Consider the following 24621-nt stretch of genomic DNA (forward strand, 5'->3'; position numbering starts at 1 on the left):
GAGTTTCCCTGACCCATCCACTGTCAGGGCAGGCCAGGGCACACCCGGGAGAGGATGCACGGTCTCGATCAAGCAGAAAGGACTCAGTTTTTTGAGTCTAATCGAGAGGTTATATGGTGTGAGAAAGAGGGAATTTCCATTCTTGTTGAATCTTCTAAATTCAGAACTAAGGACCTGAGCGAGTGCCTGAGTCTGAATCCTTGGTTTGACCAGCTCTGACGTTTACATCTTTTTATATTGTGAAGATTATTTAGATTCACATGAGTGTACATATGCCCTCCTGCATTTTTACTATTTCCTTGGGACACATACCTAGAAGGACAAATGCAATTAGGAAGTTGCATATATTAATCACTGCTGAGACATGTTGTCAGACAAGACTCTTAGTTTCGCAAGGCAAATTGTAAGTTAAATCAAATATCTCCTATCAATATTCTGTTGCTCTGATTGAGTCATTATATGTTTCTGAGTGCTGTGGGGTAACCACTGGGGCAGGAGGAGGAGGCACAGCTTAGACCAAGTCAGAGAGAACGAGCTCCTAGAGCTTGTCACGGGCAGTCAAATCAGCCTTTACAGTGACAGAGGACTGATCCCTCCCGCTCTGCTTCGCAGAGTTTGCTTGGATCTGATCCCAGTGCCAAATGTTGGTTGCTCTCACTCTGAGAGAGTGAAACACAGACAGTATCTTTCATACATGAACAGGCATTTGTCAGGCTTGACAGGCAACGCGGTGGCAGGAAAAGAAGACAAAACCGTGCATTTACACATGAGTCTGCTTTATTGAGCAATTCCGAGAGCGCACAGAGCAGTGGGAACCACACGGGAGAGACGCTGCATCACGGGCTGCCACGGGCACGTCCATGAGCACTGCTGGGGGGTCCCACCACGGCTAAGAGGGGGGACTCCTGGTCTGGTGAAACCAAGGGAGGCCCCTGTCCTGGAGCAGGGCCAGGTGCGGTCTGTCGGGGCCGGGGGAGCGCGGGGGCAGCAGGCAGGGACACGGGAGAAATGGGGCCCGTGGAGCTTCAGTGGGAGCTCGGAGAGGGAGAGGGAGAGACGGGGGAGCAGAGCTGCCTGAGGAGAGAGGGACGCAGGGACAGAGGGGCCTGGGACACTGGGGCACGAGACCCCCCGGAGGCCTCAGTGCTTGTAGCTCCTCCTGCTGGAGGACGAGGTGGTGGCGTACTTGCTGGTGGAGCAGAAGCTGGCCCCCATGCCTCTGCCGCTGCTGGAGCTGAAGCCGCCGCTCAGGCCTTGGCCGCTGCCATAGGAGTAGCCGCTGCTGCCTCCGCCCAGGCACAGGCCGCCGCCGAGACCCGCGGCGCCGCCATAGCTGCTGGAGCCGGTGGACTGCACCACGGCTGCGGGGACAGGGGACAAGGACACGTGAGCCCGCGGGGGCCCGGGCGGCACAAGAGCACGCGGGCGGGCGGACTGCGGGGGCCCAAAGGTACTTACAGATGTTGACTTGTCCGACGCCTTCTCCACTCAGCCTAGGAGAGGGGGAGACTCGGGTGAGACCTCAGAGGCCACTCCTGAGCTGGGGGCGGCTGGGGGCGGCTGGGGCGGCTGGGGGAGGCCGGGACAGCCCCGCACACAGGCTGGGACTGTCTCTCTGGGGCCAGCGGTTAAGCCAGGACCAGATGCCCTGAGCTGGGGCTCCCTGGCTGCCTTCCTGGGCTCCAGCCAGAGGCTCCAGGGGCTCCTGGGAGGTGCCCACCTGCACTCCTCGCCCTCTAGCAGCTTCCTGTAGGTGGCGATCTCCACGTCCAGGGCCAGCTTGGTGTTCATGAGCTCCTGGTACTCGCGCAGCATGCGGGCCATGTCCTGCTTGGCCTTCTGCAGGGCGTCCTCCAGCTCCATCAGCTTGCCCTTGGCATCCTTGATGGCCATCTCCCCGCGCTGCTCGGCGTCGGCGATGGAGGACTGCAGGTTGGCGCACTGGGAGGGGGACAGACGGGGGCACTTCTCAGAGTGGCTCACAGGAGACCCACTGGGGCTCTCCTTTGCAGCTGAGCGAGACACTAGAGACCAGAGAGCAGCTTCGTTCTGCCCAGTCTTGTCTGAGCCACGAGAGAAAACCACCCCTTTCTGATGAGACCCACGTGGGCGCAGGGATGGCGGTCATGGCCCACACTCCAGAGGACACACACCAGTCGGCTTGCAGGAGATGGCCCTGCTTGTCGAGTGTTGTCTCCCAGCCACTCCAGGGCCCTGAGCATGCTCCCCTGGGTGCCCCACTAACTAACAGAAACCTCACAGCCTTGGGGGCTTTTCACACTTGCCATCTTGCCACCTCACATTCGTGGGCAAACTCAGCTCCTCCTGGGTCTTTGCTACACTGTCTTTCCCACCTTGCTTCTGAGCATCTTGGCAACCATTTTCCTGGCGTTGTCGGTGGAGGCTTTCTCTCCACAGTTGCCCTCCATACCTGCTTCTTGACGTGGTCGATCTCAGACCTCAGCCTCTGGATCATGCGGTTGAGCTCAGCGATCTCCTGCTTGGTGTTGCGCAGGTCATCGCCGTGTCTGCCCGCGGACATCTGCAGCTCTTCGTACTGTGGGCCGGGGAGAAGAGAGGGGCCGTGAGATGCTCCTGCTGGGGTGACGGTGACACTGCTCGACATTTCAGAAACTTAAGCCCTAATGGCACTATCAGGGGATTTTGAACAAGTGGTGTTAGAGCCGTTGGCCATGCCACACCCTGCACAGACCGTCCTGCTGAGAGCAGGCATGGGGAGATCTCTGGGGGGATGGTGACTTTTGTAAGCCCCAGCTAAGGGTCAGAAAAATTTAGAGGTCACTAGGCCCCTGCCTAAGGGAGCTTTCCTCCTCCTTGGGGTCCTTGATGTCAACCCTGCACATCAATTCTGTCAACGCTCCCCAGTGCAGGGAGCACATCAGGTGCGAGGACCAAGCTCCCAGACTGAGGTCTTCGGTGGGGTCTGTGGCCTGCTGGTCTTCAGGAGGGGCCCGGGGTGTCCCCAGCAGGTGTCAAGGGCCTGCTCACCTTGCTCTGGTACCAGGACTCGGCCTCAGCGCGGCTCCTCTGGGCGATCTCCTCGTACTGGGCCTTGACCTCAGCGATGATGCCGTCCAGGTCCAGGCAGCGGTTGTTGTCCATGGACAGCACCACGGATGTGTCTGAGATGTGGGATTGCATCTGGGACAGCTCCTGCGGGACGGGACCATGCATCACGCCCTCTGCACGTCTCCGCAGAGGCATCCACGCAAACATCTCCCACCCTGATCAGAGGCCCTGTGGGTAAGCAGCCAGGGGCACTTACTGCCTCATAGAAGGCTCTGAGGAAGTTGATCTCATCCATGAGTGCGTCCACCTTGGCTTGGAGCTCAACCTTGTTCATGTAGGCAGCGTCCACGTCCTGGGGAATAAGCCAGAGCGTGGGGTCAGCACAGCGCTCCTCCCGGCCTACCCTCTCGGTCTCCTCACCCATCGCCCTGGGACGCGTGCGGGGGCACGAGTCCTCTTCTGGGGGACGTGCACCCCAGGTCTTCCTCAGCTCACCTTCTTCAGAGTCACGAATTCATTCTCTGCTGCTGTGCGCTTGTTGATCTCGTCTTCATATCTGGAGTCAGAGAGAGATGAGTCGTTAATGAGCCGGGGTGAGGGTGAGAGGGAATCCAGCCCAGATCCCAGCCGGCACCCCTAAACACGCGTCCATACTGAGCTTTCCTGCCAGTAACCACAGGTGGATTCTGGGGTCCCCAGGTGGTGTACCCCTTTTATGGCCCTCGCCGCCTCTAGATGTCCTTTTTCTTTGTTAGGGTTTGTATTGGGCAATAATTGGGACTTTGTTTTTCATGGACTCATTTTGTTATAGAATGTTCTCCACACTGGCCCCGGCCTCCCAATAGCCTCAAAGCATGTGCTTCCGAACCGGAATCCATCCCTGCCCTTGAACTCACTTGCTCTTGAAGTCCTCCACCAGGTCCTGCATGCCCCTGAGCTCGGAGTCCAGGCGGCCCCTCTCCCCCAGGATGGAGTCCAGCTGCCTCCTGAGGTTGCTGATGTACTGCTCGAACAGGGGCTCCAGGTTCTGCCTCACGGTCCTGGTGCCCTGCTCCTGCAGCAGGGTCCACTTGGTGTCCAGGACCTTGTTCTGCTGCTCCAGGAACCTCACCTGGAGGAATACAAGGGGGCATGTTTCAGGCAGAGCCCGGGAGAGAGATGTGAGTGGTCAGGTGTCCCGGCAGCCTGGGGATCTCTTGGGGCTGGTTATTCTGCAGTAGCCTGTCCAGCGGCTCAGGCTTCTGTCTGCTCCCCAAAACCATCTCCTCTCGATCCCAAGTTCACCTCGGCCCCCTCCCCATGACCTGGGACCTCTGGGGTGTCCTCACTCTCGATGGGGTACTCGTGCCTCCCACTGACTTTCAGTTTTATCACAGTCAAGTTGCCAACAGCGTGTCCCCGTTTATTGATCAGGGCTCTTCTGTGGTTTGTCCTGTAGTCCCCGGTTGTCAAATGTTAGAAACAGGATTAAAATCAAGTGCAAATAACAACTGGATTCTGAGCTCGTCATCCCAGAGTCCACGCGTCTCCTCCTAAGCATCTGCCTTTACTGTCCAGGCTCTGGCTATAAAATGGCATCATTTCTCTTTCCTTCTAGTCCCGCAGGATATCATTTTCCCTTCTCTCTCCTCCCCTCTTCCCTAGAAGCATTTCCCGCTGGAATTTTCATTTCCGTCTCTCACAGCCTTGCAAGGGGAGGCTACGCCTTTCCCTGCCATTGCCTGTCTCTGCCCAGCGCATGGAAGGGCAGGAAGGAGGGACCCTTGAGCGGTGAGCTCTTAGGACGCATCAGGCCTGTGCCTGATGGTCAAGGTGCGGCCCTCCTGCCTGCAGCCAGGGCTGGCCTGTGCCTTTCACCCTCCCGCTCTCCCCTGCAGGGGCAGAGGGAGGCGCTCCTGATGGGCCCTGGAACACCTGCCCGCAGGCGGGTCCCTGCTCACCTTGTCGATGAAGGAGGCGAACTTGTTGTTGAGGGTCTTGATCTGCTCGCGCTCCTCGGTGCGCACCCGCTGGATGGTGGGGTCGATTTGCAGGTTCATGGGGGTGAGGAGACTCTGGTTGACGGTGACCTCTTGGATGCCTCCAGGGGGGCACACGGGGAAGCCGGCGCCACCAAGGCCGCCTGCGAAACCAGCTCCACCGCCGAAGCCAAAGCCGCTACCGACTCCACCGCCAAAGCCAAATCCGCTGCCTGCGCCCCCGCCGAAGCCATAGCCGCCTCCGATTCTGCAGCCGCCCCCGCTGATGGAGATCCTCTTGGAGCCCCCCAGGTTGTACAGGCTGCGGCTGCCGAAGCCAGCCCCTCCGCACGCTCCCCCGAAGGCCCCGCCGCCCCTGGAGCGCGACACGGACACGCTGCTGAAGCCCGAGCGGCAGGTGCCGGGGACTCTGGCCGAGCTGGCGCTGAAGCCACGGCTGCTGCTGCTCTGGCACCTCATGGTGGATCTGCTGCTCATGGTTCCTGAACACGTGGAGGATGCAGAAGGAGTGAGAGGCTGGAGGGAGAGCTGAGAGGAGCCGTGTGCCAGCCCCGGCGCCGGCAGCGGTTTATATATGGTGAGAGTGGGCTGGGCTGTCCTGGAAGGTGAGCTTGCAGATTGGGAAGGGTTGGGCTTTACAAACAGTGAGGTCACCCCCCGCATCAAGAAATCCATGAAATATGAAGATTGCATTTTTGGCTTCCTTTAGTCAGAACGAAATTCTCTTGCCTTCCAGCCTTGACTTGATCGCACACAATAGGCTGGAGATGAATCCACTGAAGTCACGACTTAGTCATGTTCTCAAACAAAGGAGACAAGGAACTGATCTGTGATAATTGTTCCTTTCCTCTGCTTACTCAGACACTCCTGTCGCCCCCTTCCCACACAGGTTTTCTCCTCACCAGCACCTCCCTTCCCATCTGGGTGGACCTCTCTGAAGGCTCACAGACATTTGCCCAGTGGCCTGAGCAAGAAGTAGCCTGCAGTGCTTTTCCCACCTTCTTTGAGCCTGTCCATCTGGAACTTCTGGCTGTTCTTCTTGGTAGCCTGGACATGGCATTGGGGGCGACATTCAAGGCCAGAGGGACAGAGTTGCTGAATTGTTACCCTGGAAGAACAACAGTTGCTTTCTGTCCTGCTCATAAGCTGCCCAACTGGCAGTTTCTGAGCGCACGGGAGACATCACCCAGCCGCGTGCCCATCCCCTGCCTTCTGCAGAGTTTCCCAGTGCCTGCGAATGCTTCCAAGTGTGCTTTTTCATGGAGAGAGCATCATGTAAGTCATTCTTTCCAATTAGAATCATAGACACCTTTTTCTGGGCTGCTTTAGAATTCACTTAGAGCTTACCTTAAGAAATTTAAAACAAGTAAGACAAAAATCATTAGGGAATGCACCTCATTTTATTCCCACAGATTTTAGCATTACTTAAGATCAAAAATCAGACCTCTTAACGGGTGTGTACAGACATTGAGGGGCATATAGAAGCAATGAATCATAACAATGTGCCCTTACAAGTGTGGTGATGTCACATGTAATTTCCAAATTTGTATTTCTAATCTCAACGTTTGAAATCTCAAATCCTTACACACCTTCTCAGAGGGAGTGAAGGCTTACAAATGAGCATGGTGATAGATTTAATGGGAATGAGGTTCATTTTTTCCAGTCCTTACGCTAAGTACCCAGGCTCAGGCGCACTTCAGGCAATTGCAGGCTTGCAGTTTTATGAGAACATGTAGTTAAATGGGCCACCAGGGCAGGAGAGACACAGCCCATTGAGACGAGCCTGAAGAAGCCTCTTGTGACTGTCTATAGGCTGTCAACTCTCTTCGGTGCTTTGGGAGCTCAGAATCTAGCAGGACAGACCATTCCTCGCCCCAGAGGTGCTAGTTCAGCATCTGGCAGGAGAAGTATCTTCCCCAGACAGCGGAAGCAGCTTCCCTTCCTCCACCCTGCTTGCACAATGACTGACCAAGGACGGTGTTTCCACCCTGTTCTGGGAAAGGAGCCTGCCCTTCCACCCCACCATGTTCTGATCAGCCTTCCCTCTTGGGATAGAGGCTTCGGGTTTGCGTGGAGGATGCCAGGAGGGGTAGAAAGCGTTGGCGAGTGGAAGGGGAGCGGGGCTCCTGAGCTGATGCCCTGCGTCAATGAGGACATCTCTCTACCTGACCGCCACTGCCTTTGCTCTGCAATGGGGGAGCTGAGTCGCTGCACCAGGGGGCGGAAGGCTCACAAAACCTAGAAAATTTGCTATTTCACTGTTTAAAGAAAAAGTTTAAAGAAAAAGTCAACTCCTAGTTATGAGCGTGGACTCTGGAGACAGAGCGATCAGACTCAGAACCAGATTCATGTGTTACTTTATGCAAATTACTAATTTATATGCCTGTAAACTGACAATGAAATAATATCTGCCTCACAGTGGTGTTCTGAGCATTGCATGAGGTAATCAATGTGAAGACCATGTCGCAGTGCCTGTGCATGAGTTCTCGGGGGAGATAAGTTAATGTCATGATTATAACGGAAGTATGCAGAAGCTTGATGTGTTCAGGAACCCCCCAGAAAGTTCAATATGGTGCAGCTTGTGTGTCTGTGTGATGGGGAGGGGGTGAAAGAAAGTGAAACCATCACTGCGGGCTTGTGCCACGTTAGTAAGGACCTAGAAACCATGTAGGGGGGTGTCCTAGCTCCCAGAGGTCATCAGAGTCACAGAAGGCAGGCAGAGGAGTAACCGGATCAGTGGTACAAATTGTGAGCTTGCTAGGGCTTGAATAGTCTCACTGGAAAGGCTCTGCACAGGGCGGACACCGTGCCTGCCCAAGCAACCGGAAGGAAACAGTTGGTCAGTGCTTGGAGGGAGGGAGTTTTGTCCTCTGTGGGAGCCCAGCAGGCTGCTCTCTCTTTCCTCTGGAATCAGGGTCCCTGCTCACCTCTGCCAGGTCCTCACCTGTCCTCTGTCTGGGCTGTGCACACAGAGACAGTTGTCATCGCATCACAGGTGAACAGATCAGTTCTTTCAGCACTTATTTTCTCCCATTCAGAAAGTTCCATCCCTGAATGAAGAGACTTCATAGCCAGCCATTTAGCCCAGCAGAGGATGGTCCAACTTCAGCATGTTATTCAATGCAGGTTTGGCATTGATAGCACCTGCAACACAAAGTATCACATTTAATTTCTGGTATCACAAGTATGTCTCTCATGGTAGATTTTTTTTTATTTATACAAGCACGGGGTACAGTCAGAAACGCGGGAGGGTGAGAGAATTCACCAGAGCCAGAGCGGGGAGCAGAACAGACTGACAGAATACACTACTGAGGGGAGCAGCGGGCGTTAAGAGAGGTCTGCACGCCATGTGGGACCCTCGCCCAGTGGCCGGGGATCGAACCATTGCTGCAGAGGCTGCGGGCAGCTTCGCAGCCCAGGCTTCAACCACTGCGCCACCGGGGAGACCCTTATGGTAGATATTTTTTAAGATTCATTTTTATTTATTTACGCATACAAGAACTGGGATGAAGACCAGAGGTGCAGGGGGTGAGAGGATTCACCAGAGACAGAGTGGGGAGCAGAACAGACAGACTGACTGAAATACACTGCTGAGGGGAGCAGCGGGTGAGAAAGGAGAGGTCCGCTGCACTATGTGGGTAGCTCCCTGGCCAGGGATCAAACTTAGGCTGCGGCAGTGATAGCGTGATGGTGCTGAGATAACCCCTACACCACCAGGGAGGACCCTATTATGGTAGATTTTAAAGGTAATGTTTAATGTATAGATTATAAATAAAGATACATCTTCTTCAAAAAACATTCCCATCACCGCCTGGCAGATAATGTCCTTAGAACCAATTTCAGGGACCCTGACCACAAGTGAGGCCCCTTGCATCGTTTATGAGGTGACAAGGGTTCCCAAGACAAGAAGGGGTAAGGAGCTGGAGAAGAGGAAGCCATGGTGGATCCATTTCTTACTCTGTTCTTCCACCAACTTTAAAAGGTCAAGTTTGGGGCCTCACCAGGTGAGTGTCCCACATGGCGCAACAGACCTCTCCTGCCGCGCCTGCTGCTCCCCTCAGCAGTGTACTTCTTAGTCAACCTGCCTGTTCTGTTCCCGGCTCTGGCTCTGGTGAATTCTCTCACCCTCCTGCTCTTCTGACTGTACCCAGTGCTTGTATAAATAAATAAATAAATCTTTAAATAAATCTTTAAATAAATAAATAAAAGGTCAAGTTTGTACTTGATTCATTTGCCTTTGATCTCCTGTCTCTTTCTTTAGGTGTTGGGAAGTGCCCCGCGTCCCCCAGGCCACTTTTTGACTGAGCCCTAGCACAGTCTGCCTCCCTTAACATCGTGGCTAGCTTCGTGGACGCTGCAGCTTTAAGCGAGACGACATATAACAAAACCACATTTTCCAATAAAGTCTTTTTGCTCAACATCATTTCATCATAACATTGAGGAGAAGACAAGAGGCCTAGCCTGACACTGAACAAAACCCCTTTATCCAAGGACCTGCTGGACTTCTTCCCTCCTCTGGAGCCCAGCCCGCTGCCTTGCACCTGCCCTGGCCCCAGGAGAGGGCTGTGTCATGGGGGAAGGACCCACAGGTGGCCAGAGAATGGAAATCCCAGCTGAAATCTCCCCAGTGACCCTGATGTGTGTCCTGTGGTAAAGCCCAGAGGAATTATTTTTACTAGGGGAGCAGGGTGGGCAGGCCCAGACCTTCACAATACGATTAGAACAAAGAGCGATAGTGCAGGCAACTGCGAGACAGACGAAGCAGCAGCGTGAGTAACCTCAGTGGCAGCCGCCTCCTCCCGGCAGCGCTGAGCCCAGCCCCACTCTCTGCCAAGAAAGTCTCCATCCAGTCTGGGGTGGCGCCCATGGCCAGGGAATGAGGCGTGCCTTTGTTCTGGGGCCCAGGGGTTAACATGTACTCCTTACATTTTTCCCAGCATGGAGGAAGGTCAGGAGGGAACCCCTGACATTGTCACCCATGGAAAGTGTCCCAAGAGGATTGGCCTGGCCTCTCCCTCCCTGGGTGGAGCTGGCAGATGAGAACGCAGGTGGGGTGATTTTCACCATCATCAAAAGCGTAAGACTAAGTGGCTCATCCTTGTGAGCCACAGCGCAGGGTGATGCTGTCCAGAGGGAATCCCACAGACCCGTCCTGTCCCCCCGGGGAGCATCTACTGCAAGAATGTGAAGGGCGTGGACAGCCTCCAAGCTGGCACGCGAACACGCAGCCTTCAGTGCCATGAAGAATGGCTCAGAGAGCACTTTCAATACTGTGTTCCTTAGTAACCAGACTTCCCTTATATGCAGGGCTTCGCTTGTGTGTCTCCATCTTCACACACCCTCTCCCCATGCTTTTTTGCAGGGCACACAGTATGGGATTGCGCATCTGGACACCATGCCTGGTGACTCAATCCACAGCAGCAGGAAGTTTCTGACAGCTCCAGGGGCTGCCCTGGCTCTTGACTGGAGGGAGCAGAGGACATCGTGAGACCACTTTCCGCCGTGTACAACGGGACACTCAGTTTAGAGCATTGACCAGCCTCCCGAACTGCAGCCCCAAGTCCCCGGACATCACTCCATGGGACTTTCAGTAGGGACAGTCAGGAACTTTCTATTTGGTCCACCTCTTCGTCATCGCCCAGGGAGACAAGGGGAAGTCGTGGCTGCCGTTTCTGCCACCAGTGATATGTGACAGAGGGTCTGGGCGAGCATTAGCCCACGGGATGGATGCATCAGGCAGGGGCCTTACAGAGTGTCTGTGCTGTCATAGGAAAAAGTCTGACTGTTCCGTTAAATTTAATGTGGTACATGTTCATGTGAAATGTAGCGACTGAGAAGGACTGCTTGTAAGTGTTACCCAGCAATGGGCTCGCACCTATCATGCACAAAAACTGCTCCCATGATGTCAGGGCTTGAAAAAAGGGGAAAAAAGCTTTCATTGAAAATTGATTGACAAGGAGAGAGAAGACAAACTCAAATCTGTCTCCTCAACTAAGAATGATCGTCTACATCTGCCTTCTGATTTAAAAGCTAGTTATTTCAATAAAATGGAAATGTCTGACTGTGAATGTATTAGCTAATCCCCCCCAGCTCAGGATGATTTAGAGTAATTTCTATTCCAAAAGATTCATCTTGACATCCCCTTTGTCATAAAGGAAGAATATCCTAGAAAGCAAATGCTCCTCTGAGAGTTTTTGGCATTTCGTGGCTACTTCCATCTGGTAATCCTTTATAATCTCGCGTTAAGCCTAGGGTTGGGATTAGTGACAGATCGCTGATGCTCTGGCACAAGTCTGTGGAACCAATGCTGCAAAAGATGCCTCAGGGGAGCTAATGAACTTCCTTCCAATTTTCCTCTGCCTTTTCCCACAGCCCCTTCCCAGAAATAGCCTGCCCTATCCAGAAGGACAGGGAAGGCTGGACCTTGCAGAACCTGCTCACTGGCAACCTAGGTTCCATTCCCTGTTCACTTCTTTCTTTTCCAGCTCCACTGTAGAAGCTAGAAAGTGAAATATTTTCTCTTAAATTATTTGTGTTTACTGAGATATAATTTACCAGCAGTGAAATGCATAGCTCGTAAGTATACAGTTTAGCTTGACACATGAGTGTGCCACTATAACCTACATAACATCAAGACAGAGCGTTACTCCAGACAATCCCCTGTGACTTTTCCCTATAATCTCATTGCACTAAGTAAACACTTGTTTCCATTTTTCATCTTAGATTAATTTATTTTAGAACTTTGTATAAATGGAATCACACAGTAAATACTCCTAATATGAAGGGACAGTTGATAGTGTGCCTTTTTTCATTCAGCAGTTTTTTTGATATTCTTCCAGATTGTTGTGGACATTGCAGTTCATTTTGATTGAGCAATGTGTTAGGGTATGAATATAGCATAATTTGTTTACCCCTTCTGACGGTTGGGTTCCTAAGGTATTTCCAGTTTGTTGTTACCTTCCGGAAAGTGATTATGAGCATGCTCCTGAGTCTGTGTGTGATGTGCTTGAATAAATAGCTAGGAATGGAATTGTCTCATCAAGAATAAATGTTAATCAGTCTTGTAAAATATTGTGCCATTTTAAAAAAAGACTTTAAATTTAGTGCAGTTTTATGTTCACAGCAAAACTAGGCAGAAAGCAGAGTTCGTATTTACTCCCTGTCCACAACCCACCACCCACCACCACATATAGCCTCCCCTCTACCAACATCCTACACCAGAGTTGTGCATTGGTCACAGTAGGTGATGGTATGCTACTACAACATCCTGTGTTGGTTTTTATTGTGGACATAATTTTCAGCTCATCTGGGTGAATGCTAAGGAGAGCTATTGCTGGATTGTATGATGACATTGTTTATTTTCATAAGACACTGTCCAACTGTCTTCCTACATGGCTGTGCCTTTTTGCATTCCTATCTGCAGTGAATGTTGCTGTTGTTCTAGAATGTCAGCATTTGGTGTACTCAGAGTCGCTGCTACTACTATTTTTTTTTAACAAATTGTTGTCGTTTACATCAATTCAGAATAAAAAAATAAAAAGAAAAGTTTTACATTATCTCCATTTATTCTTATTTCATGTTTTTCCTTCTTTAATGTATATTTGAATTTCTGACATGTATAATTTTCTTTTTCTATGTCCTGTATGAGTAACTGCTATTTGTTTTATTTCTTTCTAACTCTTAAGATGTTTGTTTGTCTTCTTTTATTGCACTACGATCTGCACTATAATATTGGATGAAATTTCTTTGAGAGTTATTTGTATTGCAAATATCTTTCCTGTGTTGTGCCTTGCTTTTTTTGCTCTCCTCTTGTTGCTTTATGAATGGATGCTTGTACTCTTTTTAAGGAAAGCAATTATTTTATCCTGTGTAAGAAATTTTGACCACCCTTGGGTCATAATGCCTGAAATACACTGCTGAGGGGAGCAGCGGACAAGACAGGAGAGGTCTACTGTACCATGTGGGTCAGCTCCCTGGCTGGGGATTGAACTCAGGCCATACAGGTGATGGCACTGGGACTTAACCCCTAAGCTACCAAGGAAGCCCAGTTTCATTTTCTAATTGTTTCATACTAGTGTATAGACATACACTTGATTTTTAAGTTGATTTTCTAGTGCTCTTGACACAGTCACCTATTAATGTTAATGATTTGGAGATTCTTTTGATTTTCTACACACATAATCATGCCCTGTATGAGTAACTGCTATTTGCTTTATTTCTTTCTAACTCTTAAGATGTTTGTCTTCTTTCATTGCACTAGGATCTGCACTATAATGTTGAATAATAGTGGTAATTATTATCCTTGCTTCTTTCCTGATATCAATGAGAAGGTTTTGATCATTCACTATCAAGTATAATTGTTGCTTTTTTTGGTGAACGTTTGATTTCTTCCCTTTCATTCTATTAATTTTGCATATTAGATGGTTAATGTTTTTAAATATAAAACTACATTTACTGCAATGAATTTTGACAGTGGAGAGCCTCTAAGCCCCATCTCTCCTGCTTCTACTTACATTTGAGAAAACTGTGAAGAAAGTTTAAGTGCTCCCTCTTTTGTAATTGGTGGGAACTTCAAATCGTGTTCAGGAATTTTCAACCTGTCTACTCTCCTACTACATAGAATCTTTTTCCCTGCTCTTTCAAGTCATATTTGGACTGGTTTAGGAGGCCTGCTTTGTTCTCCCGGAAAGTCCTATTAGGTGAGTAATAAATATTTTCATACCATCTTGGTGTGTGTGTGTGTGTGTGTGTGTGTGTGTGTGTGTTCATCAGTCTCAAGAGCTGAGCCAAATTTGAGCGAGGATCCATCCTGCCTTTGTAGGGTGGCCACAATAACGGGTGCTGGGATGTCTGGGAGGTGACTACTGCCCCTGGGTTTCTTCTCCTCCTTTGGCTGACTCTGACGGCTGCTTGTGAGCATGCCACTTTAGCTGCTTTCTGGCTAGAGGGCTCTTTGAATGGTGTTGCTATCTGCTAGCAAGTTTGCATTTGTTGGTGTACTACTTTGTGCTGCATTTGCGGTCTACTATCAGGTCTCTGTTACAGATTTAACTCAAATACATCAGAAGTGTATGGGATCAGAGACCTCTTCAAATTGTCCCTTGTCCATGTGTCCCAATACAGACCTGTCCTGTCTGTGTGTGTCATATTGGATTGTGTTTCTCTGTTTCCCCATAAACCATGACTCACACCAAGCTCAGGGAATGACTCTTACCTGTGGCCACTGGTTGTGTGTCTCAAGGAGGTACTGAGTCCCATTCTATGAAGTTCTCAGGGGAAAGATTGGTAACGTATGGAACACGTGGTCCCATTAGGTGGGTGAAGTACAGTTACTATGTGGTATGCTAAGACTGCACTCCCACTTAAAGGCAGATGCTTTGCTAGGACATTAAGAATTATCTTTGCTGGGCCTCCCCAGTGGTGCAGCGGTTGAGCGCTAAGTTGCGAAGCTGCCCGCAGCCTCTGAAGTGCCGGTTCAATCCCTGGCCGGTGGGCGAGGGTCCCACATGGCGCGCAAACCTCTCCTGCCGCCCGCTGCTCCCCTCAGCAGTGTATTTCGTCAGTCTGCCTTTTCTGTTCCCTGCTCTGGCTCTGGTGAATTCTCTCACCCTCCCACGCTTCTGACTGTGCCCAGTGCTTGTATAAATAAATAAATCTTTAAAAAAAAAAAAGAATTATCTTTGCAGCTGCTGCATATGCCTGTTTCCAAAAAGGATTCTCATCCACGGAGCTATAGGAGAAACTCACATGGCATCCTATGGCACAGCAAAAGGGTTAATTCAACTATTGCCGTGGTGGAGGCCCCAAACCCCGATGATACTAATCTGAGCATCTCTATAGAAAGAAACGTATAGACATGAGCAGGGCAGTGAGTATCCCTCCCTCCTCCAAATACATATCCTGTGACCACAGACGTGAGAGAGGGAAGAACGGAGAGGGGGAGGGAAGGAGAGAGAGAGGAAGAGGGAAGAAAAAAGGAAGAAAAAAGAAAGAAAAAAGAAAAAAAGGAAAGAAACCTAGAAACAGGGGGAGGATACAATAAAACTAAAACACAATCGGTGTGACTGGAAATCCAAAATCAACTCAAAGAATTAATACATGAAAAAGCTAAGAAGGGGCATGGATCAACTTAGCATCTCTACCACATAGGTTCTGAATTGCTGGATACACCATTTGGCAAATCTTCCTGGCCCCAATTATTCCTGAAGCTCAAATCGCACTATGCCTGGGTGTCTTACTAAATTTCCACAAAGTAGCTGTGTAACCTTGGGGAAGTCTCTGGACACAAGCTAGAGGGAAAACAGCTGTACCTCACCTTGATTTTTAGAACTGCTGACTTGCCTAAATTTGGCATGATCAGAACACCCACAGTATCACACGGTGGTCATGGACTCCCTGCCTCATGAGTAGCACATCAAACTTAAATTAAGTCATTGAAACTTACAAATTTGCTTGACAAAATGGAACTCCATGGACCTCCCCCCAGTCAAAATATGCCCTAATAAAAGTGCAAGCAGGGCTTCAGAGAGTGAGACACATGATATGGGATCCACTAGAGAAGGGGTGATGGTTCCTCCATGCAGCAGTCCAGCTTGGCTGATTGCAGAGTTGGAAAGAGGGAAGGTGCCTCGCAGTGGATTCCCACAGCCTCCAAGCACTGGCAACCCGTTCAAGCCTCTCACTCGCTACTACTGCAATTGCTGACTCTATGCAGTCAGTACCTGGTGGTGAATATTGTGCTTTTTGAATATGGATAATAATCTTGTGCTTAGGACCCATTTCAAGCACCTTTTGGTCACAGTTTGCTTTCATCCTGCCATTGCATGCAGTCTTCGGTACAAGATTTTGATTGGATAAGATTTTTTCCAGCACGGGTCTGATATGAAGTCAAAGAATCCTCCTCTGAAGAGGTTCACTGGACACAGTCCTTTTTTTTTTTTTTTTAAAGATTTATTTATTTATGCATACTAGAGCTGAGGTGTAGGCCAGAGGTGCAGGGAGGGGGTGTGGATTCACCAGAGACAGAGTGGGGAGCAGAACAGGCAGATCTACTGAAATACACTGCTGAGGGGAGCAGCAGGTGAGACAGGAGAGCTCTGTTGCGCCATGTGGGTTGTTCCCTGGCTGGCCGGGGGATCCAACCCGTGCTGCAGTGGCTGGCAACAGCTTGATAGTGCTGTCTTTATCCCCTGCACCACCAGGGAGGCCCCTGGACACACTCCTTTAGGACACACGTGCTCACAAAGGAGCTCACAAAAAGGGGGCAGGCCCTTGTCAACACAGATGCCAGGTCCTGCCTTGCAGGAGCTCCCATCTTAGTTTAACTCTTGAAATTATTTGGTAAGTATCTTCCTCTAAGTTCCTACCATTTAATAATGTTTCTCCCAATCCTGAAATCAGTTGGTAAAGCAAGACCCGCCCCATCTGTGATGCTGACAAAAAAGCCTCCGAGCACCCACAATACTAAACAGAACCAACGTGTTCCTTATTTACAAATTTCATGTATGCTGTCCCTTGCAAACCAGTCCACCTTGAATGGGGATCCTCTCCAACAAAAAGACTCTAAAATCTGTTCAAATTGCACTGTGCTAAACTTTCACTCATGAGCTCCAGAAAGAAATCCGTTCCAGGTTTCAGCAGCCCCCTCTTGGGGAGAGCTGCCATCTCTGGCACCCGAGATGGCCGCATTTTTGCATAATCATCCCATTCTCTGTGTGAGTCATCAAAGCAATCACATCCGGGTAGACTAACCCTGGTGGGTTAATCCAGGTAGGTTGCACGCCTTGAAAAAAACAATTTTGCACAAAAGCTTATATTATAAAAGCATTTTATTGAACACACTCTGGAAGTAGCCAGAACAAAATTTGGACTGGGGGTGGGAACTTGGTTTTGATGGCTTAGACAATGGAAAACTTTGGATTCTTCTGTCGTGGAGGATTCGAAGCAGAACACAGAACTGAGGCATGGGACACTTGAGACTGGGGGTGCGCCCTTGGGGAGACTGGGGAGACTGCAGACGGCGGCTCTGCAATGGGCTTGATCTAGACTACACTCCAGAAGAAGGGAAAAGTTGGCGTGGGCAGCCACCTAGCAGAGGCCGTCGCCGCGGGCCGGTGGTCGCTCTGAGAGGCAGGGCCTGGCGCTTAGCTCTTGAAACTCTTGCGGGTGGAGGAGGTGGTGGAAACGAACTTCACGCTGGAGCTGCTGCCCCCGCCACTGCCGAAGCCCATCCCCATGCCGCGGCCACTGCTGGCACTGAAGCCGGAGCCCCCCACACTGAGCCCGCCGCCCAGGCCCATGCCCCCGCTGCTGCTGGAGTAGTAGCTGCTCCCGCCGCTGCCCAGGCTGCCACAGAGGCCGCCCCCGAAGCCACTGCCACCTCCGAAGCTACTGCCGCCGCCATAGCCAGAGGACACGCTGTTTGTGACGACAGCTGCGGAGGAAAGAGGGAGAAATTGGTGAGGACGGTGGGTCAGGTCGATCCTACATGTCCGCTTATATGGTCTGCTGGTGACAGAGCAGCAGACCTCCTGGGCCCTCCACAGCGCAGCAATGAGGCCCGGAAAGCTAAGGCATTAATTTAAGGTGGTTGGCGAACAGCGCAGGGAAGGCACGGTGCCATGTGCGCAGGGCAGGGTTTGGCGGGGACTGGGTGCGTGGGCACCCCACAGTGCGGCCTCTGTAGGGGATAACACACGAGTCACCGCATAATGGGATGGGAGTGTCTGGTGCCTAGGGAGATTGGGGTTCTGCGTGGACACCAGTGCCCCACATTATCATCACTGTTAATATCTGTTCGAAGTTACTTACAGATGTTGACTGGTCCCACTCCTTCGCCACTCAGCCTGAAGGGGGGAAAAATGAAATAAGTTAAAAAATGTGGCTAACTCCCACTGTCATGGCTAGAGTTTGTTCCATAAGCCAGGAGGCTACGTGTCTAACAACTGCTTCAAGTAGTGGAAGAAATAGCTTTGCAGGGACTTCTCGATGAAGACGATGTGATCTGATTAGAATTCACATCCTCCTCCACCCTTTCTGTGCAAAGCATGACTAAGGAGCTACGGGAACTATGAATATGTATGAAGCGGTTTTTGCAGTGTAAGAATTAAATCTACGAGAGAACTTGGCAAGCACAGAAATTCCTCTTGCAGGAAGTAGGCAGAAGGCAGTGCTACAAGATCAAAGAAATCAAAGTAGTTTGAGAAGCCAAAGGCAGATGAGTTAGCTCAGCTGGAGTAATCTCGAAGGGCTTCCTGAGAGAAGAGGTACTTGAAGGATGGGGAAGACATTTGTTGAGTTGCCTAGTTATTTGAGGGAGAGGCAGCATCTGAGATTACTGCTGGTGGGAACAGGGTCAGGAAAGTGAGTTGCGGTCACGTTGTAGGGGCCAGCTGTATGCCATGTCAGACTGAAACGGGATGGATGATGGATAATTATCATGTACAAGATAGTGGTTGTGTGCACGTGCTTGCGCGTGTGTGCGCGAGTGTGTATGTGTGTGTGTGTGTGTGTGTGTGTGTGTGTAGTGGAGCAGTTCCGCTTGATCAAGTGTGAGGAGACCCTCCTGGGGTCTCTCGTGTTGCCCACCTGCACTCCTCGCCCTCCAGCAGCTTCCTGTAGGTGGCGATCTCCACGTCCAGGGCCAGCTTGGTGTTCATGAGCTCCTGGTACTCCTTCAGCATCCGGGCCATGTCCTGCTTGGCCTTCTGCAGGGCGTCCTCCAACTCAGCCAGCTTGCTCCTGGCATCCTTGATGGCCATCTCCCCGCGCTGCTCGGCGTCGGCGATGGCGTTCTGTAGGTTGGCGCACTAGAGGGCGAAGGAAGGGAGAATGAGGATGTTTTGACATTGAACTGGGCCTGCAGGGTCTCTGAGATTCAGAGAGAAACATTATATTTGTGTTGTCATTGTGGATGGTAGATCAGCGAAACGTCAGTATTTGTTCCGTTGGGGGTGTGTGTGTGTGTTTAGAAAAAGTAAAAATGCCAGAGCTCTCCTTTCTGAGCTCTGGCCCCTTCCTTGCCTTCTTTCAGCCTCTCCCTACCTGCTTCTTGACATTGTCGATCTCCGCTCTCAGCCTCTGGATCATCCTGTTCATCTCCGAGATCTCTTGCTTGGTGGTGCGGAGGTCGTCCCCGTGCCGGCCGGCGGTCTGCTGCAGCTCCTCATACTGATGCCGCCAGAAAAGAGAAAAGATTCCGTTTTAGTACTTTTGCTTTCCTAGAGACGCTGGTTTATAGTGCGACTCATAACCCTAAGGTTCTTGAATCTACGTGGCAGAAGCACACGTGACTGTTTCTGGAACTCATTCGGGAGGCCCCAGCAGATTTCAGGACCCAACCCATAGCATTCTGTCACCACCTGGAGCCCTAGACACATGTCCCTCCCCTCCCTCAGGACACAGTCGCCGTAGCACCCACCTTGGTCTGGTACCAGGACTCGGCTTCCGTCCGGCTGCGGTTGGCGATGTCCTCGTACTGGGCCTTGACCTCGGCGATGATGCTGTCCAGGTCCAGGCAGCGGTTGTTGTCCATGGACAGCACCACGGACGTGTCGCTGACGTGGCTCTGTATCTGGGACAGCTCCTGCAGGGAAATTTGAAGTCAGTCACCTATTCTGGGCTACTTAATGTCAGGCCCACTCTCCCGCTCACTGTGGTATGTCAACTGGAGAAATAACTGATAACCACTTATGCCAAAAAATTAGATGAATAAAGAATCCAAACTGTCACTAAATCTATTGAACTAATGATTTAAAAAATCCTGAACATCCAAGAAACCCCTACCAACTCAGATCTTCTTGGGTCACAACTTATTTTAAAAGACACTGTGTGGCCTGCCCTGCTAGGAGGAAGCAGAGCGAGCAGGTGTCTCCAGAGGGGGGCCTGGACATACTCACTCTAACCCTCATCTGCAAAATAATGGTTGACCAGGCCTTTTTTGATTAAAAAAAAAGAGAGAATGCCTCATAAGTAATAAAGTGCAAATAATACTAAAGGGAAAGACTGTGGGGCCACTGGAATAATCTGGGGACTCCCGGCCACTCAGATCCTCATCCCTGGTCCTGGGGACCCCAGGGACCATCTCTCTGGGTCTTGAGTATGGGCCATTTCTTACCATCTCAAAGAACATCTTCATGAAGTTGATCTCATCCATCAGCGCGTCAACTTTGGCCTCCAGCTCCACCTTGCTCATGTAGGCAGCATCCACGTCCTAGAGAAACAGGGATGGTTGGCACTGCCCCCGATTCCACCCTGACTTAAATGAAAGGCTTTTTAAGAGAGTGGCCACAGCCACAGGTGCTTCTCCACCCACGCACCTTCTTCAGCATCACAAACTCGTTCTCAGCAGTGGTACGCTTGTTGATTTCATCTTCATACCTGGAGGAACAAGAAATGGGAAGTGCTTGTCAAAGATGAGGGTTGCACGAGGCCTGGGGTCTTTATTGCATAAAGTCAACCGAGAAGCTACTGTCCCCTTGGGAGGGAATATTTCCTGTCATATAGGCAGAGAGGGAGAGGGCGCTGGTAGCGTGAACCCCTTTGGTAAGGCCAAGGCGTTACACTTTCCTCTGTAACTGCCCGAGACAATCATTCTACTGTTGCTATAAGTCAGTTGTTTTGAGAATATTCCTGCAGAAAAGCAATTCCACCTCTAGTCAATTTGTCTCGTGCATTTTTCAGCTTTCACAGCCTAAAACAAACCAGCAAACAAAAAATGAGTAGCTCAGCTGCTGGTTTATAAGAACTATAGAAATTATTTGAGCCACTGAGCTGGGTTGTGTGGGCTCTTCCTGCTTTGGGGGGCAGGGGCAGTCCATCACACAGCAGAGCTGTGCACTTTGCGTATACAGCAGGGGGTGGGGTGAGTCCCAAAGACGGAGGATTATATTATTTCACCAGGTGGTACCAAGGGCACTGGAAGATTCCTCTGGGCGTTGGCTAAGTGCCTTGCAGATGGGTGGGGTCAGGGGTTAGAACTTTCTAGACATGGACCTGGATTTCGGGGAAGGTACATGCCTCAAGCTCATGGCAAAGGCCAAGAGGACCTCCTCCACCCTGTCTCCACCCCACCAACTCACTTGTTCTTGAAGTCCTCCACCAGGTCCTGCATGTTCCTGAGCTCAGAGTCCAGGCGGCCCCTCTCCCCTAGGACACCATCCAGCTGCCTCCTGAGGTTGTTGATGTATTGCTCGAACAGGGGCTCCAGGCTCTGCCTCACGGTCTTGGTGCCCTGCTCCTGCAGCAGGGTCCACTTGGTGTCCAGGACCTTGTTCTGCTGCTCCAGGAACCGCACCTGACAGAAGAGTTTGAAGGTGGAGAAACTTGGATTTTTTTTCTGTGATCACTTCACTGTTTTTCCTCCCATCTCATGCTGCCCCACTAAACCTTTCCACAGACAGCGCTTGGTCCCAGGCACTGGGAGGAGAGGCCCAGAGTGAGGCCTCCAAGCCCACTCTTCTAGGAAAGACAGGACACTTTTCCAGGGCACAGGTAGTGCCAGGCCTGCTAGCTGGGGGCTCAGTGTAGCAGCGACTTCAGACACTGGGGCTGCTGCCTCTGACCTGATCTCCCTGTGCAGTCAGCCCCGTTACATGAAGCCCAGAGCTCCTCTCCTTGCCAACAGTAATCAAGGAGCCCTTATGGGGTAATCTCTGGAGGGACAGAAGCAAACCCCCCCTTCCAAGATGATCTAATTAAGAGAGTGGCCACCACTGCAGGATGCAGAAACAAATACTCGGCTGCAGACTATGAGCGCATTTTACGTAAAGTCAGAAAATCTCCCCTCTTCCCACTCTCTCTGGCATTCACTCCAGACTCTTGGTGGTTTTTCACAACGTAACATGCCTCACCTTGTCGATGAAGGAGGCGAACTTGTTGTTGAGGCTCTTGATCTGCTCGCGCTCCTCCGTGCGCACCCGCTGGATGGTGGGGTCGATTTGCAGGTTCAGAGGCGTGAGGAGACTCTGGTTGACGGTGACCTCTTGGATGCCTCCAGGGGGGCACACGGGGAAGCCGGCGCCACCAAGGCCGCCTCCGAAACCAGCTCCGCCACCGAACCCAAAGCCACCACCAGCTCCACCGCCAAAGCCAAATCCGCTCCCTGCGCCACCTCCGAAGCCATAGCCGCCTCCAGCACCGGCACCAAGTCGGTTCCTGAAGCTGCCGCCACTGGTGCTAATGGAAATCCTCTTGGAGCCTCCCAAGTTGTAGAGACTCCGGCTGCCATAGCCGCCACCAGCTCCGCAAGCACCCCCAACGCTGACCCTGCCAAAGCCACCACCGCCACCCCCGGACCGGGACATGGAGGTGAAGCTGGTGCGGGACACAGATGGGGTGATGGCCGAGGCGGCGCTGAAGCTACGGCTGCCCCCGCTCCGAAGAGACACACTTGACTGGCGAGACATGACGGCCTGTTGCTGGCGGAGCGAGACTACTGGACACGGGGGCTTGGAAGGTGCTGGAGAGAACAGAGCTCAGCAGGATGCAGAGGGTGGCTCTGCACCGGGAACTGCAATCCCCCTTTTATCCTCTAGCACCGGGCTGGGCGGGGGCACTGTCGACCGTGAATGATTAAGTGGGCTGGGCATGCCTGGGGGGCAGCTGTGAGCTCACCGTCACACCTGCACTGTGGAGCAGGGCGCAAACTCTTTCTTCCTGGCAGGCTCCGCTCACTTAGGAATAACCTTGCCTCGAAGCACTGATGTCTTGGCAGCAAGTGTCTTTGCAGCATAGAGACCCAGGGCCCGAGCGGCGGGGGGCGCTCGGCCAATGTCCTCAAGGATCCTGCCGGGGCCAGGGTCCGGCAAGTCCTGTCCAGGGTGGGGGCAAAGTGAGCCCCCACTGGCCACACCTGCTCTTCTCACACTGCTGCAGACTGGAGCCCGCTGCAGGGGTTTCCGTGTTTGGAAAGGCGACACGTAGCCTGATATCTCAATGATGTGCTGGAGGGGAAAATACGGCTTTCTTCTTTACTGCACAATTTCCTTTCTTGGCGGAGGCACAGCTTTTCAAAGCCCACTGGGCAAGGGCTCCTGCAAGCTTCAGACCAGAAAGCCCGTCTAAGCCTCAAGCTCCCAAAACAGAGAACGTGGGACCCTCTCAGCCAGCCACAGTCCCTCCTGATTCAGCGTTGTCTGTGGTGGTTGACTCTTTCCTTTGCTTTCAGCCTGGGTAGGACCCGGGGCAGGTAGGAGGCTTAGCAACCCCGGGGGCCCCTTGGGTCCCTCACAAATCGTCCTGACACTCAGCTGAACAGGCACGTCTCTCTTCAGGGGGAGCTCCTCTGCTCACCCCCCAGCCCCCAGGTGTGTTTCAGCAAGCCCTCAGTTATTCCACGGAAGAAGTGAGTCATCGAATCTGTTGATACAGGCTGCAGGCCGCCACAAACACATACCTGCGGGAGCTCCTAATCTCATCAGGAACATGTTGAGAATCTGCTGGCCTGTTATAACGGGGAGCCAGCCTGTTCCAAGCAGCGGGGATGGCTGTGCTTTCAGCTACAGCCCAACTTCTCCTTCAGGGCCAAGGGAATGGAGAGGCAACTCTAAGTTGCCTAAGTTGAGACTAGACCAAAAGGCTTAAGGGTCAGGGCACCAATTCATCACAGTATCCTCAGGGAGGACGCCCCCGATCCTCACCGACACCCCTCGGGAGAGCTTGTCCGGGTGGGTTGTGGCACCAGGGGAAGGAGTAGGGTCTGGTTAGGTTTTCGCCACAACTACCCTTTTGGGTTGCAGACTGGAGTGGGACCACCTCTCTGCCCACCCTCACCCAGAACGCAAGCAGGACACTCAGGCAGGGCAGTGCCAGGGCTATCAAGTGCTTGGTCCATTAAGAGCACGCCAGGCTGGGACTGGAGCTAGGGGTGCAGTAGGGAAGGGTTTAAAACTTCGGGGCTCGGGGGTACACTCTTAAGAGCAAAGCATCCAGCCTGAGAGACCCAGGGATCTCTTACCAGGCCTGCGGTTGGCCTCCAGGAAGTCAAGACTGTGGGAAAAAGACTCTGAGCCTCTGGGGATCCGCTGAGATGTGCTTGTTCTCCAGGGGCTGCGTGAGAAAGCAGCGGACAGGTAAATCCAGACAGACTGTGCTCTGGTCAGAGCTTATGGGTCTTGGACAATAAGGTTAGGGTTGTCTCTGTCTGGAGAACTTCTGAGACCCTCAGAGGTGAAGCTACTGAATATAGCTGTGTCATAAATTGTTGCCTTTTGGGAAACAGACATGAGTGGCTTGGGGGCCCTGAGGCATATTGGGGGGCCCTCAGTCCTTGATAAAACAGATCCAGCTTGAAGTCAGTGTGGGGACTCCTAGCACAAGGTCTCTCTGTATGGAAGGTCACCATCAGGGTATCCCCCCACCATGCATGTCCTGGGTACATCCCCACTGCCCTTGGGGAAGCCCCACCCTCCCTGAGACACTGGCACATTCTCCTTTCCCTCTTCCTCCTCCTCCCAGTTGTGTTGTGGAAGAAGGACTTGGTGGAACAGGAATGCACTGTGGTCAGTCTGAGAACTGCTGGCGCATGCCAAGCTCAGATTCAGATGCCAGGGACCAAGGGTGCACTGGTGCCAGGTAACCATGACAGGGACTGTTTGGGTGCCTCATTGAAGGG

The 24621-nt window shown here is 51.8% G+C and overlaps 2 protein-coding genes across 2 annotated transcripts; both read right to left on the reverse strand.

The window, feature by feature from the left end:
• Positions 1 to 1140: 1140 nt before the first annotated feature.
• Positions 1141 to 5486, reverse strand: LOC119248408 (keratin, type II cytoskeletal 6A-like). The gene is made up of 9 exons (XM_037515367.1): positions 4971 to 5486; positions 3927 to 4141; positions 3526 to 3586; positions 3287 to 3382; positions 3010 to 3174; positions 2432 to 2557; positions 1721 to 1941; positions 1459 to 1493; positions 1141 to 1361 (listed from the first exon to the last, which is right to left on the reverse strand). Exons 1-9 carry the CDS (start codon positions 5484 to 5486, stop codon positions 1141 to 1143), a joined length of 1656 nt encoding a protein of 551 aa, XP_037371264.1.
• Positions 5487 to 17152: 11666 nt separating this feature from the next.
• On the reverse strand, positions 17153 to 22440 carry KRT5 (keratin 5). Its single transcript, XM_037515368.2, has 9 exons — positions 21860 to 22440; positions 21089 to 21303; positions 20327 to 20387; positions 20125 to 20220; positions 19429 to 19593; positions 19053 to 19178; positions 18597 to 18817; positions 17820 to 17854; positions 17153 to 17442 (listed from the first exon to the last, which is right to left on the reverse strand). Exons 1-9 carry the CDS (start codon positions 22412 to 22414, stop codon positions 17153 to 17155), a joined length of 1764 nt encoding a protein of 587 aa, XP_037371265.1. The 5' UTR covers positions 22415 to 22440.
• Positions 22441 to 24621: the final 2181 nt, after the last annotated feature.

Source organism: Talpa occidentalis, unplaced genomic scaffold (genome assembly GCF_014898055.3).
Source record: "Talpa occidentalis isolate TD23 unplaced genomic scaffold, MPIMG_talOcc4v2.1 talOcc4.16, whole genome shotgun sequence".
Lineage (NCBI taxonomy): Eukaryota > Metazoa > Chordata > Mammalia > Eulipotyphla > Talpidae > Talpa > Talpa occidentalis.

Excerpts from the sequence above, each read along its gene's own strand:
- LOC119248408 (XM_037515367.1), bottom strand. The coding sequence starts at position 5,486 with ATGAGCAGCAGATCCACCATGAGGTGCCAGAGCAGCAGCAGCCGTGGC. Across the intron at positions 3,587-3,926 it reads GTGGAGGACTTCAAGAGCAA|ATATGAAGACGAGATCAACA; the intron begins GTGAGTTCAAGG and ends CTCTGACTCCAG. Across the intron at positions 3,175-3,286 it reads TCAGAGCCTTCTATGAGGCA|GAGCTGTCCCAGATGCAATC; the intron begins GTAAGTGCCCCT and ends CCCGTCCCGCAG.
- KRT5 (XM_037515368.2), bottom strand. The coding sequence starts at position 22,414 with ATGTCTCGCCAGTCAAGTGTGTCTCTTCGGAGCGGGGGCAGCCGTAGC. Across the intron at positions 19,594-20,124 it reads TGAAGATGTTCTTTGAGATG|GAGCTGTCCCAGATACAGAG; the intron begins GTAAGAAATGGC and ends ATTTCCCTGCAG. Across the intron at positions 19,179-19,428 it reads AGTCCTGGTACCAGACCAAG|TATGAGGAGCTGCAGCAGAC; the intron begins GTGGGTGCTACG and ends TGGCGGCATCAG.